Source organism: Cygnus atratus, chromosome 1 (assembly GCF_013377495.2).
Source record: "Cygnus atratus isolate AKBS03 ecotype Queensland, Australia chromosome 1, CAtr_DNAZoo_HiC_assembly, whole genome shotgun sequence".
Classification (NCBI taxonomy): Eukaryota; Metazoa; Chordata; class Aves; order Anseriformes; family Anatidae; genus Cygnus; species Cygnus atratus.
In genome coordinates, this window is record NC_066362.1 from 16,049,639 (window position 1) to 16,063,847 (window position 14,209).

The 14,209-nt window shown below is 38.2% G+C and overlaps 1 protein-coding gene across 2 annotated transcripts in view; it reads left to right on the forward strand.

The window, feature by feature from the left end:
- CPNE8 (copine 8) overlaps positions 1–14,209 on the forward strand; it is a 103,469-nt gene that overhangs the window by 17,531 nt on the left and 71,729 nt on the right. For both annotated transcript variants that reach the window (XM_035549279.2, XM_035549280.2), the window contains exon 3: positions 1,486–1,532. In XM_035549279.2, coding sequence (XP_035405172.1) covers positions 1,486–1,532 — 47 coding nt within the window. The remainder of the gene's footprint in view (positions 1–1,485; positions 1,533–14,209) is intronic.

Genomic DNA, 14,209 nt, shown 5'->3' on the forward strand with positions numbered 1-14,209 from the left:
TTAGTCAGAAATTCAGTAACCATCAGACGCATCCACAGCTGACTTTATAGCTTCCATTTCACTCTGTTTTCCCATTTAACTTCACTCTTTATGTCATGTATTTCAGCAATTTACTCCAAAGAGCTCTGTAAAAGTAGGCTCATTGCTTTGGATTCATCCTACTACGAGCAGGAACCAAAGCTAGGAGTGTGATTGTCCAAGGTTTCATTTAAAGTAAATGTAGAAAGACAGACATCTCCACAAAATGACTTTGATTTTTTTTTTGTAAAAGCTTTTTTCTTCTACATCTTATTTGAAAAAAAAAAAAAGTATTTTAACTTCTATGTCAAGCTAAAATATTGAACTTGCTATTTTCTGTTCTTCCTCTTATTCACTACTGCCTGATGTGTTTTTAGTGTCGAACAAATACCTTCCAAGTAAGAAGAAAACATAGTTTGAAGCTTGCCTTCATTTCTTCTTAGGTCAGTTTATGATTCTGACTTCATCGAGAATGAAACCAGGCTTCTACCTTTATTGTTCAAGGCAGCAACCCAAAATAGTACTATTTTTAACCTTGTGCTGAAAAGTAATGATTGGCACAGGAGAAGAATTTGTCACAGAAAAGTGTTCGCACGTCTGTCTTTCCCCTGTTTAGGAAAGGGTGAGAGTTTCAGGTTAAAATTGCTTTCAAATTGCTAGCTACGAGTAGTTCAAAACTGCAGAAAATAAAGTTTACAGTACTCCAAGTGCAAATGATTTACACATATACTGGTGCTTGTAACAGTGTACGGAAGACAGATAATCAGTGTATTACCTCTGTCACCAACCCCTTTGATGGGAGCTGCAGATGGACGTGTGGTGGGTTAGAACAGGAGAAGAACGGATCCGTAAGGACCATGAAGCCCGTGAGATTGTGCTGCTTGATGCTTCAAACACAGCTTAGGTAGACAAATATCATAGAATCTATTTTATTAGGTTTTAATTAAAAATTATATATATGCAAGATACTTAAATATATGAGAATAATTTGTAGCAAAATTGAGGAAGAATACCTGAGAAATTATTTTTTCCTTTTTCCACTTTCATCTCCTGTCTCTTTTACTAGTAGGAACCTCATTTGTTTTTATTTTAATTCTCTCATCTCTTGAAAGAGGCATAATTTAAAGTAATTGTGCATTAGATTAACCAGGATAGTTAGACCATCCACATTTAATGAAGACCTGCTTTTATGTAATTTTACTTCTAAGGATTTTAGGTGATTTACTGGAGGTCAGCCATAAAAGTCACATCCCATTTTATAACCACACTATTTATTAGCTCATTGCAGCAACAGCTAGACCATATAGTCACTGATCTGGGTAGGCATACTGAAAACTGAGGGGAAACGTTACTATTTGATTGTCCTTGTTAATAATTTCAACAGGAAAACAAACTACGAAATCAGCTTATTTAATTTAAAAATACATTCTATTCTGAAAATGACCAAACTTTTTTTTCCTTTCACAGTCTGTGTTTTGTACACGCAAGCCATTGGAAACAAGGAATGGAGAGAGGTAAGATGCACATGTGTATATATAAACTTTATGGGTGTATTTAATGCTGGTAATTTGCCCTGGCAGAAAAACTAATGTCATAGCCTTTTGAAAGCCATGCTATACAATGGGAATCTTATGTTACAGTAAGCAATATCTAGTCACGTTACTCTGATTTTTCATATCTGTATCCCATATGTCTGTCAAAAGGGAGAGCAAAATAAGAGAAAATATATGTTTCCTGTTCTACACTCTCCATGAGTTTTGTGAAGTCAAACTTAACTATCAATGTGGACAAGGTTTGTGAATATCAAGAGAGGAAGACACTCAAGCAGTGCAAGATCTAGGGGAAGATTTGGCTGTTGTGATGCTTAGTAACGTCAAAACTAACCCACAGGTGTGGTGGAGACCTACTTTTCCTGTGCACTGTTTGGGAGAAGTTAGGTGTGGCTGAATAGAGTATTCACCAGGCAAAAAGGGAGGGATGGTGTTATACATAAATTGCACTGTCTTCTTAGCCTATCCATGTAAATACTGGAGAGATATGCCTTAAGAAAGTAAATCAAACATCTCTAAATTGGATAACTGTAGAATATTAACATATACAGACTGGAACTGTCTCCCTGTGCTTAGTCATCTAATTCTTTTTCCTTAATATTATTCCTTGAAAGAGAAGCATTGGAGGAAGGGTGGTCATCTTTTCCTTCTCTTGATAAAATGTACTTTTTAGCTGCCTTACAGAGATGGTTGATTGTGCTGTTCACTGTATGTGTGCCACTGTTTAGCCATGTATAGAGACAAGAGAGAAATGAACAAGGAGCCCTGATATTCTTGTTTTCAGAAATGATATTTTATGCGATTACTACTGTCTAAAAAATTCCAGCAGAAGGGCCAAGGCCACAGAAACCAGACCTCTTCCCTTATTCTTGCTGTCCTTGCTAGTTGGCTGGAGAAACATATTTTTTGCTTTGCTGAAAGATAGTGAATATAGCTTTCAGTTCTGTCAAGCTGAGAAAATTGAATTTGTCTGCATCCTGGACAAAGCTCATATGACTGGGCAATATGTGAAGCATTTTATCTACTGTGTTTATAGTTAAATTGCTGCTCTCTCATGTTCTGAACTGTGTACCAGACGTGCTTTCAGTATGCTTAAAGGATCACATTCCTCTGATGATTTGTGTGAAGAAATGTCAGTTCGAAGACCCTAAATGGGAACTCACTATTCTTAACTAAATTGGCAGAAGTAGTGGATGTGCATAGACCTCTGAATGTGTGGATAGGTAACTCTGAAAACAGAGGAGTCTTTAGATATTCAAGTGCCTAAATGGCTTGGTGCAATTTGGTAGTCAAGTCTAAGCTGCTATTAAATCATCTGGATCATTTTTTGGTCTATGATGAAAAGGTTTTTGTCCGAAATTCTGTTTTTTGTTGTTGTCTAAGGTTGGTGTGTAATTTGTGCAATTTTCATTCTATTCTGGTGTAACTGTTAAAATAGGTATTAAGCATTTTCCATATTGTAATTGTCCTGATGGTTGAATGGTAATATTATCATCTTTCTTAGAAGATGTTCCACGAGACAGTTGTGAGGTGCTTTAGGAGACTGTGAATGAAAAAAATCCATCTGGTTTCCATTTTTATAGATCCAAGTTTGTAGCCATTGAAGTGTGCTACCATCTTCCAGCTTTATATTGTTTTCTGCTATTTTATCTTCTTGATGAAAGCAAAATAGAATAATGTGCTTGTATTGTGTCTTCTCGCTGATTACAGAATGTCTTGCCTAGATGATACCTTTTGGCATGTGGTTATGGTATCATGTGCCAGCTTAGGAGCTACAGGGGTTAAAACAGACTTTCAACATGTCAGTTGCTAGAAAATCTTAGCTTATTTTCCCTCTTAAGGCATAATTATCTCTATCTCGTCTATTATCTAGCTATAGGTATTTACAACTCAGATGACTGTTTAAACTATTTTTGGTTAATGGAAAAAGATAACTCCTGAGGGCAGTTCATCAGATCTAATTTAGATGTCCACTGTAGATCAGATGAATCATTCTTTAGAAATGCCTCTAAGTGACGATCGCTTTTGACTATGTTGGATGTAAAGTTCAGTAAGTAGAATCCTGTTCCTAACAGCTGTTATGACAGTCAAAATTCAGAGGTTGGCATGATAGAGGGATGGGGTCAGGATTGCATTTGGTATGTTGTGGTGTATGATATTTATATCAGTGGTAAAACATGGTGGTAGGTAGAAAACTAGTTGATAATGTACGTTAGATGGGTAACCACGTCTTTATTTTTGTGTTTTTTCCTGTCTGCTGTGGTGAATGCAGTAGTATTGTGTTTTTAAACAAAACTCTGTGTATGTGTCCATTTTGTTGCATTAAAACACTTGTTCAATATTTTACTAGCTTGTAGAGGTAGACGCCACCTGGAACTGTGTGGAGAAATAATGTGAGACAACTAAGACCCTGATGATACATGTAGACATTAAGGAATGGTTTTCAGTCATGGCAACATACTTTACCTCGTTTCTGTTCCGTATCCTTTTATCCATAGTTGTCTTCCTTCTTTTGGCTAATGATTTTCTTTCAAACTTGAAAAATGCTCAGGGATCATAAACATAGTAAATCATTTCATAATCTCCATAATTTCCCTAGCACTCTGTTCTACCAGCGTGTTTTTTTTTCCCCTCAACTAAGATATTCAAGTTGATTCAATAGAATCATTAAATCGAACCCTTCATTTAATTTCTGAGTAGATGTTTTCTGGGCACCGACTCCTGTTTGCCTGCAGTACAGATTCTAGTGTTATACCCAGTGTTATTCTTGCACACCAAATCCAAACAAAAAGTGAAAATGTTTAGTTCTCAGTTTAGTAGGGTGTTACTTTTCAGAACAGTTCATCTATCACTTGTAGGTTGATCATCAGGTGTCCATTAGTGTAATTGGCAACAAATAACTCACCAGAATCTGAGCTTTGGTTTTAAAAACATTTACTTCCCCTTACTTTGTGAAGATACACTCAAATATGGCAAAGTATAACTTACGTATTGTTATCTGCAGAGGCCTTAAATAATATTTTGGAAGAATGTGAATTTCTTCATTTCAAAGAGGATGTTATTTCTGAAAACCAGAGAGAGCACTTCAAAGGGGAATATTAAGTAAATAATAGAATTGATGAAATACTCTACCAACTGCAGTTTTACTGGCATTATCCACCAATGGTGAGTGTTAGAAACTGTGTATAGAGCAAGGCTCTGAGCCCTTGGCACCCACTGTAAGAATGCATTGGATGCAAATTAAATTTGTATACCTGTCTGGAATTTAGTTCTTGTGTTGGTCCTCATCATGCTGACTTCCAGCTTCATGAGCTGCCAAATGTTTTTTTTATATTCTCAGTAAATTTCCATTGTGTCTTCTGAAATTTTTCTTGGCTTCTCATTCATTCGGCCTTCCTATTCATTAATCCTGTTCGCATTATCATTATTATTATTATTGATCTGTATGAAATATGCTAGAGGTGAGAAGAAGGTTCCGTTTTGATTGAGTCATCAAATTGAGAGAGAAGGAGATGAGGCAAGGTTGTGGTGGAATTGATCCCCTGATAGCAAGGGTGGCCAGTTTGTAAAGGAATGAAAAAAATACTCTGTCATTAACTGTACCTAGTCCCTATACTGTACAGTTTATCAACAGAAAGACTTCTTCCTCTGTGTGCTCACAATTGCTTATTCAGCCATCCTAAATACTGTATTTATTCTGGATTCTCCATGTTCATATAGTGTTTCATTCATCCATATGGAAATCCATCTGCCATTTTATTGTCTGATCACTCAGGATGAAAAATTGTCTACAGAGTCTTTATACTTGTCTTTCAGTCTTCATACTTGTCTTTATATATATGAGCAGTTCTGTAAATTCTTTATATATATGTGCAATTCCTTAAAAATCTATTTGTTTTGTCCCTTTATTATTTCATTCCTTGTTCCAGATCATTTAGGTTTGTGTTGTACTGCAAGGGTCAGTAACAGGAACTTGTTGAGTGCTTGCAATGAGTTTTCATCCAGCAAACTGACCGCTTATTCTTATACTTTCTTTGCTATGTACTAATAAATCAGTAAATTGTTGTAATATTAATAATAAAACCAATTAATTATTAGTAAATGATAATTAAGTTATTACGTTAATAAATTGACCTTCAAGATGAGTGTATACTCTCCTTCTACGTAAGGTATTATATAATCTAATTGATTTTGCTCAAAGTGAGCACTTAGTCATGTGTCTGGTAATTATGTATTTCATTGTAGCATCTACAATTTCATTACTGTTTGTACCCTATAAGATATGCTTTTGAGTCTTCCTGTGTAGATTTCAGAGTCTGTCTTAAAGAAAATGACAGACATTTTAATAAATTTACAAAATTTATATAAATTATAGATTTTATATTTTATATTTATTGTGATTTAGATCTTTTTAAGTGTACTAGAGAAAGTTTCTTTGCAATGATAGCTTGTATCCTCTTCATCAGAGGGCTGAGGCATAAGTAGGAATGTAGTGTAGCAGCTCCACAGAAAACATTTCAGTACATGCAAGCAAACAACACAGAGCACTGAAGAAGCCTACACTATCCCAATAAAGAAGAAAGAATAAATTTTCCTGTTGTGCAATATTCAATTCACTGGAAAACTTTCTCTGACAGATTTCTTAAAAGAAGCAGCTGACTAAGGGAATAGAAGAAGCCATCTTCCTTTCAAGGAGGTCATGTTTCCTTTCAAGGCAAACAGTTCATGGAAAAAAAGCCAAAGTGCAGAAGAACTAGTCATCCATTCTGGTTTTTACATACTTAGGATTGGAGGACCTTCGGTTAAAAAGTGTTGCTTAGAAATCACCATAATTTGTACAGGGAGTATACAGATTTCATATGAGTGCCTGCATGCATGTGTTAGAAGCATCTTGCTGTTTTTCTGATAATTAGTATGAGCTTATACATTAAAATAATTATTTTTCCTTTGGTATAAACACACTGCAGAACATTTTATGACTATGCTTTTCCTGTGGTGGGATTGCCACTTTATGTTGGTTCTACCCAACTGGGCAGCTGAACTCCACCACAGCCGTTCTCTCACTCCCCCTCTTCAAAGGGAAGCGGGGAGAAAATACAGTGGAATGGGCTCAAGGGTTGAGATAAGGACAGGGAGATCACTCAGCAGTTATCGTCATGGGCAAACCAGATTCAGCATAGGGAGATTAATATAATTTATTAACTATCACAACCAGAATACAGCAGCGAGAGACTAAAAGTGAACTAAAATCACCTTCCCCTCACCCTGCTTCTTCCCAGGCTCAGCTTCAATCTCAGCTCTTCCACCTCCTCTCCCTGAGTGGCACAGGGGAACAGGGAAGGGGGGCTGCAGTCAGTCCCTGATGCTTCGGCTCCACCGCTCCTTCACGGTCACTCCCTGCCCCTGCTCCACATGGGGGCCCTCCCACGGGATGCCGTCCTTCCCGAACTGAGCCTGCGGGGGCTGCCCACAGGCAGCAGCTCTTCAACAACTGCTCCAGATATAGGTCCATACCACGGGGTCCATCCCTCAGGAGCAAACTGCTCCAGCACGGGTCCCCCACGGGCGGCAGCTCCCCCCAGGCCCCCTGCTCCTGCATGGGCTCCTCTCCACGGGCTGCAGCTCCAGCCCAGGGCCTGCTCCTGTGGCAGCTCTCCATGGGCCGCAGCCTCCTCCAGGCCACATCCACCTGCTCCACTGGGGGCTCCTCCACGGACTGCAGCGTGGAGATCTGCTCCATGTGGGACCCATGGGCTGCAGGGGGACAGCCTGCTCCACCAGGGGCCTCTCCACAGGCCGCAGGGGAACTGCTGCTGCGTGACTGGAGCACCTCCTGCCCTCCTGCTGTGCTCACCTTGGGGGCTGCAGGGCTGGTTCTCACTCCTCTCTCTCACAGCTGCTGTTGAGCAGCAGTTCTTGTCCCTTTCTTGAATCTGCTCTCACAGAGGCCCAACCAGTGTCGGTCACTGGCTCAGTTCTGGCCAGTGTCGAGTCCCTTTTGGAGCTGTCTGGACCTGGCCCTTATCTGAAATGGGGCAGCTGCTGGGCTCTTCTCACAGACACAATCCCTGCAGCCCCCTGCTACCAAACACTTGCCATGTAAACCCAATGCACACTTGTGAATTTTTTGTTTGTTTCCTTGTGTCCTCTAATTCTTATGATTTGAGGCTATTAGTGATTATTATAACAGGATCATTTTGTTGTTTCTTCCCCCAGTTCAAATTCCTTATTTGTTCTGTTCACATACTGTGAAACTAGGTTATAATTTCTGAGGTTAGGATTACCTTTTGTTGTGTGTTCATATGCCATTTTGTGCAGTGAGCTTCCCATGGAGCCTGCTACTTGGAGCTTCCTAAAGAATTTTCAAAAACCATTTAGACCAGAGCCAAGAACCTAGTGGTAGTTTAAACCATTCTTTAGTTATTTTCCTAGAACTGTTAATAGAATACGATGTTCTGACTCTTCATATTTCAGGCAAGATGTTTAAAAGTCAAAAGATGAGAGAGAAGAGTAATGAATTATTGAAGGACTAGATAAAATATGCCACACTAAAAAACTTAAGCTCAAATTATTTGCCTAATGAAAGAGCAAATTAACGATAATTGTAATCAGCTATTAATATCACCACTATGAACATAAATTTCATAATGGAAACCATTTCTGCCTAACGATGTTATAAAAAGATCCAAGAGATGGAAAAGGAAATGAGATAAAATCAGGCAAAAAACCCAGGGATTTTTTTCAGAACAGAGATAATTAGTTATTGGAACAACTTTATTGTAATTGTGGTAAAACATCATAAATTTTAAAAACCAAGAAAAGATCTCTTACTAAATATTATTCTCAAGTTCAGTCACAGCCTTAAAGTTGAAGTAAGAATTAATTCAGAAAATTCTGAGCAGTTGGTTAGGTTAGACCTCAGAGTTACAGTAGTTACTTTATATCTTCTGATTGAGAAATACAGAACAGACATCTAACTTGCTAGTTTTATAATTCTGATATTAAAATGAAGGCTATGATTTTACATTAACCTCAGAGCCCTTTGGGTTGGATCACTAAATTGAGATGGTGTAAAACTTCAGATGACTCAATAAATACACAAAATTTCTTTCTACCAGGAGAACTTGCATTAGGAGGTGGCAAAGATTCATTCTCTAATCCAAAAAATGAACAATTTTCTTGATTTTTTTTCTTGAATTTCTTTTCCCTTTAAATAGCTAGATTGATTTTCTTACTCACCTGAATGACATTTCTAGAAATATTTGCTTGTTGGCCATCTTAAGATTTTAACTTTACACAGCTGTTAGTGGGGAAACTGGGCCAGGAGGGGAACTAATTAATTAGCAGCTATGCTATTAGTTGTAAGTCACCGGATTATAGAAATAACCTGTTCTGTTTAAAAAAGCTATACTTTATTGGCAAAAGGGATTTAAGAAGATGATGTTTTGTTTAGCTGAAAAATGTAGACTGATGATTTTTAGAGGCCAGTATTTCAATGTCATCTATAAGATAAATTTTGACAATTAAATAATTAGTTATATTACTTTAATATGACAGAACTGTTTAAGTAGCTCTTGGAAAAGAAGTAAACAGACCAAAAAACTGAAGCCTCATGTAAGAAAAGTCATGTAAAGTAATCTAAAGAAAAGTTAGCTTTGCCTCTGAATTCAATCTCTTGAGTTTTGTAACAATTTTGTTGTGAAGGCAGCAGCATAGCAGGCATTCTGTCAGGCCTCCTCTGGTCTCAGTGTGATTTAATCATCAAGATACTGCATATTTATCTTCTTTCACTGATAGGCTTCTGTCATGCATTTTAAATCAAGTCCAAAAGATTTCCCAAGTGTAGCTGGTTATTGTCTTAAGTGGAATATTGTTTACTGAAAAAATGCGGTTTTGAAGGGACTGAAGCTATTTATAAGTTTATATTTTACTGTTTGAAAAAATTAACTGACATTTAGCCATGATTTTATAAGACATTAAAAATTTTCCTTTGAGGTAACTTTTTTCTTCAAATTCATACTATTCCTAATGGAACTATAAAACTTAACAATCCAAGATATGATACGTGACATAAGTATGGAATAATTTAGGTGAAGGGAACCTTTGTCTTATTGAGCCTCCAACTCACCTGCTGTGTTTAGTTCAGTCTCCTGACCCAAGCAAAGCCATTTTCACAGTTAGGTCGGGTTGCTCAGGGCCTTTCCCAAATCAGATACGAAATTCTGTAGTGGCAGAGACTGCACAGCTCTCTGGGTGAACCCTTCCAGAGCTTAATCACTCATTCTGGGAGGCTTGTTTCCCTATACCTCATCATAATTTCCTTTACTGTAAATGATGATGGAAACATTTGTCTTTTTTATGTTTTCTGTGAACTGTCTGGCTTTGTCTTCTACAGTGCTGTTTAGGGAGTAGAGGGTGGTTGTGTCAATAGATCTTCCCTTCTCCTCTCCAAGCTGAGCACACCAAGCTCATGACACATGTCAGATGTTCCAGCCTGCAGATCATTTTTCTTAGCATCCAGTGAGCTAGCGAGCGGACCTTTGCATTAAAGCCTGAGGTGCAGAGGCTTTTCTCTCTCACATGTTCAACCAAGCATTATAAAAGCAGTGTATGCAATTTCTTGATCAGTGAAATTCAAGTCTTCAAAGTATCATCTTGAGGCTTAGAGTTGTGTGGAATATGCTTGAGGATTGCACCCTTGGGTGATGAACAGCCTCATGTTTGAGGATTGCATACTCAGGGAATGGACAGTTGAACAGAAGAGCAAACAGCCTTTATAGTATGAACTGTACATAGACAGTGAGGGTCATACATTTTAAGTCTGTACTGATTTTTTGATTTTCTGTGGTATGAGTCCCTGTACTGTCCCTCAAGTGAACGATAAGTTCTGAAATTCTTGAGAGTATTTTGATTGGATTTGTCGAGTATAGAGTTGTTTGCTTCCTACTCCAGCAAGAGGGATTTGTTCAAGAGTGGGCTATGTCTTAATTTCATTATTTTGTAAAGTCCAGAACAATGTAAGGAGGGACAGGGCCTTGCTGACCTTACTGCCTTTGCCAGTTTTCTTTTCAGGACCTTCTCCATTTATCCATCAAGTCTTTGGCACATCTGACTCTCATTGCAGAACTCTTCTTCCAGATCCACAGCCAAATTATTCATAGAACCAGACAATCATGTAGGTTGGAGAAGAGCTTCAAGATCGTCAAGTCCAACAATCAACCTGACCACCGAGTCCCATCACTAAACCGTGTCCCTTAGTGCCATGTCCATATGTCTCTTCTGCCACTTCTTTGGGCAGCCCGTTCCAATGCTTGGCCAATGTTCCATGAAGAAATTCTTCCTAATATCCAATCTAAAACTTCCCTGATGCAACCTGCGATGGTTTCCTCGTGCCCTATCACTTGTTACGTAAGAAAACACAGGCACTGTCCTTGCTGCAACCTGGGGAAGAGAAGGCTCACATGTTATTCATGTGTATAAATACCTGATGGAAGGGAGTAAAGAAGACAGAGCCAGACTATTCTCAGCTGTATTCAGTGAAAGGACAGGAGACAATGTGTGGTAAAATTCAGTTTAAACATAAGATTTTATTATTATTGTTATTTTTTCTACTATGTACACTGGAACAGGTTGCCCAGAGAAGTTGTGAAGTCTCCACCCTTGGACGTACTCAAAACCTGACTGGGCAACCTACTTGAGCTGATCTGGCTTTGAGCAGAAAGATTGAATGAGACAATTTCCCCAAGTTCCTTCCAACCTCAAGTATTCTATGATTTTTGTCTGTTTTTCTTAGCCATTAATTTTCTTCTTCTCTGAATGGCTCTTCCAAAGTCAGCTGTAACTTCCTGTTGTGCAAACTGCCTTTACTGTTTCAAGAAGTATTACATCAGAAAATTATCAGTTTATGAAGGTGTCAAGTCAGAGGTTTGTCGAGAGGGTTGTGAGTACCCCTAAAGGGACTCTTTTGACAAGTTGATCCTCTGAGCTCACATCATACAATTTAAATGATGACTTTGACAGCATAAAGTACTTAGGTTACAGCTGGTTATGTTCTTCATGTTCCTCTTTGTCTTCCGTGTATGTAGAAGTAGGCCCCACATGATGAAAGATCCTCTTACTCTCCTTCAAGGTGGTCCTAATCTGAGCGTTTAAAGGATTTCAGTAACCTTTTTTTTTTCCTGCCTGGTGATTAAGGGGTCTCCCAGGACAACTTATACTTAAATCTGCACATATGGGAAACATCTTCATCAATATCTTTGCATATGTGCATCTGACTCTGTTGGACATAGATGAGAGCCCCAACTTAGTAAGTACTCTTTACTTACCTGCTGTGCCTCAGGTAGCTTTGCAAGTTACATAGCAGTCATCTTAGGATCTGGTACACATCTTTTTGAATGCCGTGAGTCTTTTCCTTCTTGAGTAGCTGAGTGTTCATCAGATTTCAATGCTAAGAGTGAATCTCCTCTGCTTGTGGCTGATTCCAGTGTTTGAGAGTATTTGGCCAGCTTGCTGTGAGAATGCAAATGCAAGAAATAGGACACGCCAGGGAAAAAAAAATACTCAGATGATATATTCTTGCTCAGAACTGCAAAATGGATAGTCCTTATGACCCCCTTGTTTTCATTTCTCATTCCTGGCTTGATGTTTGTGTCAGAGACTGGCTACTCGTTCTCAGTGCACAACTTCAGACAGTGCTTAGATATTGCTGCATATTTCATCAGCCATTCCAACTTTCAGTTTTTCCTGGCTCCAGTATTGTTGAATGCTATAAAGCATTCAGTTGACAGGGGAAGATTTTCTTTATAAACACTGAGATCTGTTTGACCTGGAAGCTGATTGAAGACTTCAGCTGTTCGTAAAAATTTGAATGCTGTTATTCAAAGGCAAAAGAAAAGCCTTTTAGCCATGCATATATTCCAGCCATACTTGTTCCTATAGAAACACCAGCTTTCTAGTGCTGTTATCATTTCTCATTCGTAAATACTTGACCACAGTAGTCACCAGTTTTGGTTCAAGAGTGTTTTTTTTTTTTTTTTTTTTTTTTCCAGCACTCTACCTGTCAACTTTGTTCAAGCATTTCAGAGGATATCTTGAGTCTTTTCTCAAGAGAGTAACTCCTTTCACCTGTAAGGATTAAACTATTTGTTCATGTTCTGATCTGTTTCCAGGATCCTGTGCACAAATGCCAGTCCTCTCTCAAAAGATTCAGGGAGATCATTTTGAATATCCAGTATCTTCACCACTCTGGAGAGCTTCTGGAGATTTCTCCTGCCCACTTCTGCACAGTGCTTACCCCCTTCATAGTTATTACTTTGGCTTAGGAGAATGATTGCTCATGAGTGACCCTGCTTTCTAAACAATTTGCTTTAGGACACGCTCAGAAGCCTTGCAGGGGATCTCGAGTGAGTTGCCAGTGAGGTCAGGAAACCATTCTATCTAGGTTTTAAGAACTGACGTAAAGTCTTGGCAGAGGAGCATACTAATTGACACTACATGTTAAATATTCTTTGTTTTTATTTGGAGAGGATATTGTTCATCAGGAAGATAGTTTTGCTTTTCTGTCTTTCTTGGGAAGTGCTGGATATCTCTGAATATCATCACAACTGAACATCTCACAGCATAGCAAAAGTGAAAGTACCTAACAGGATTCAAGCACACTCTGTATAGATGCAAATCACCGCTGTGCAACTTCAGAGGACTGTTCCTGTTTCTGAGACTTTATAGAGCTGTGTCGTGAAGATGTGTTAAGTTTTGTTGAATATTTTATTGTACCTGAGGTGGGTAGTTGATTTTCACAAGGCAGTCACACTCTTAGATACTGATGACCCATGTGAACGAGTGGTGTTTGGAGTCAGACCCCTGCAGTTTGAGTGAATGCATGCACAGTCATTTGAAGAAGAAAACGGTTTTTGAAAGTAATGGAGTTCTTTAAAGCACATAAATAATGTGGCTGGAGTTCTTTACCACTTTGTTTTAATGAGAATCAAGTAATAAAAGGAGATTACTGAGTTTTGAGAGGAAGTGACAGTGGAGTATGCTCTGTGCTTCCATCCACAGATGTGTTGAGTGTTCAGGGGCCAGGGTAGGGAGGCTCCTGTTGGAGACTTAGGGGTTCTGTGCAATGGCTACAATCACAGCTGTGATCTGAAAAGTTTTTTAGTTTTTTTTAAAAAAACTTTAGTTACAAGAAAATAGCTGTCTTTATTCTTTCTTTATCCATGTTTATGGATTTAATTCAGTCCTGTCAATGAAGAGGTTGGCAGTCTTTGACTCATTCAAAGTTTGGAGTCACAAATTGCAGTTTTGAGGATTATTAATGATGATCTTTCAGAAAAGTGTCAACCACCTTTTCAGTAGGCTATATTAAAATGTCTTGGTATTTTCAATATGTAGGACAAAATGAAATGCTCGTGTCATTAACTCATCCTTTTTTGTTTTGTTTTCTGTTTCAAAAAGAAAGTGTCTTGAAAGAACAGCTAAAACACAATACTCATATTTTATGACCTGTTATTTATATCTGTGATGTTTATGAACTGAAGTCAATCAAAAGTTATTTTTTTAAAGTAAAATATTTTCTGCTTGTCAAGAGCTTGCTGTAAACACCAAGGGGGAAAAAAAAAGTGTTTTGCAGAAAGCTCAGA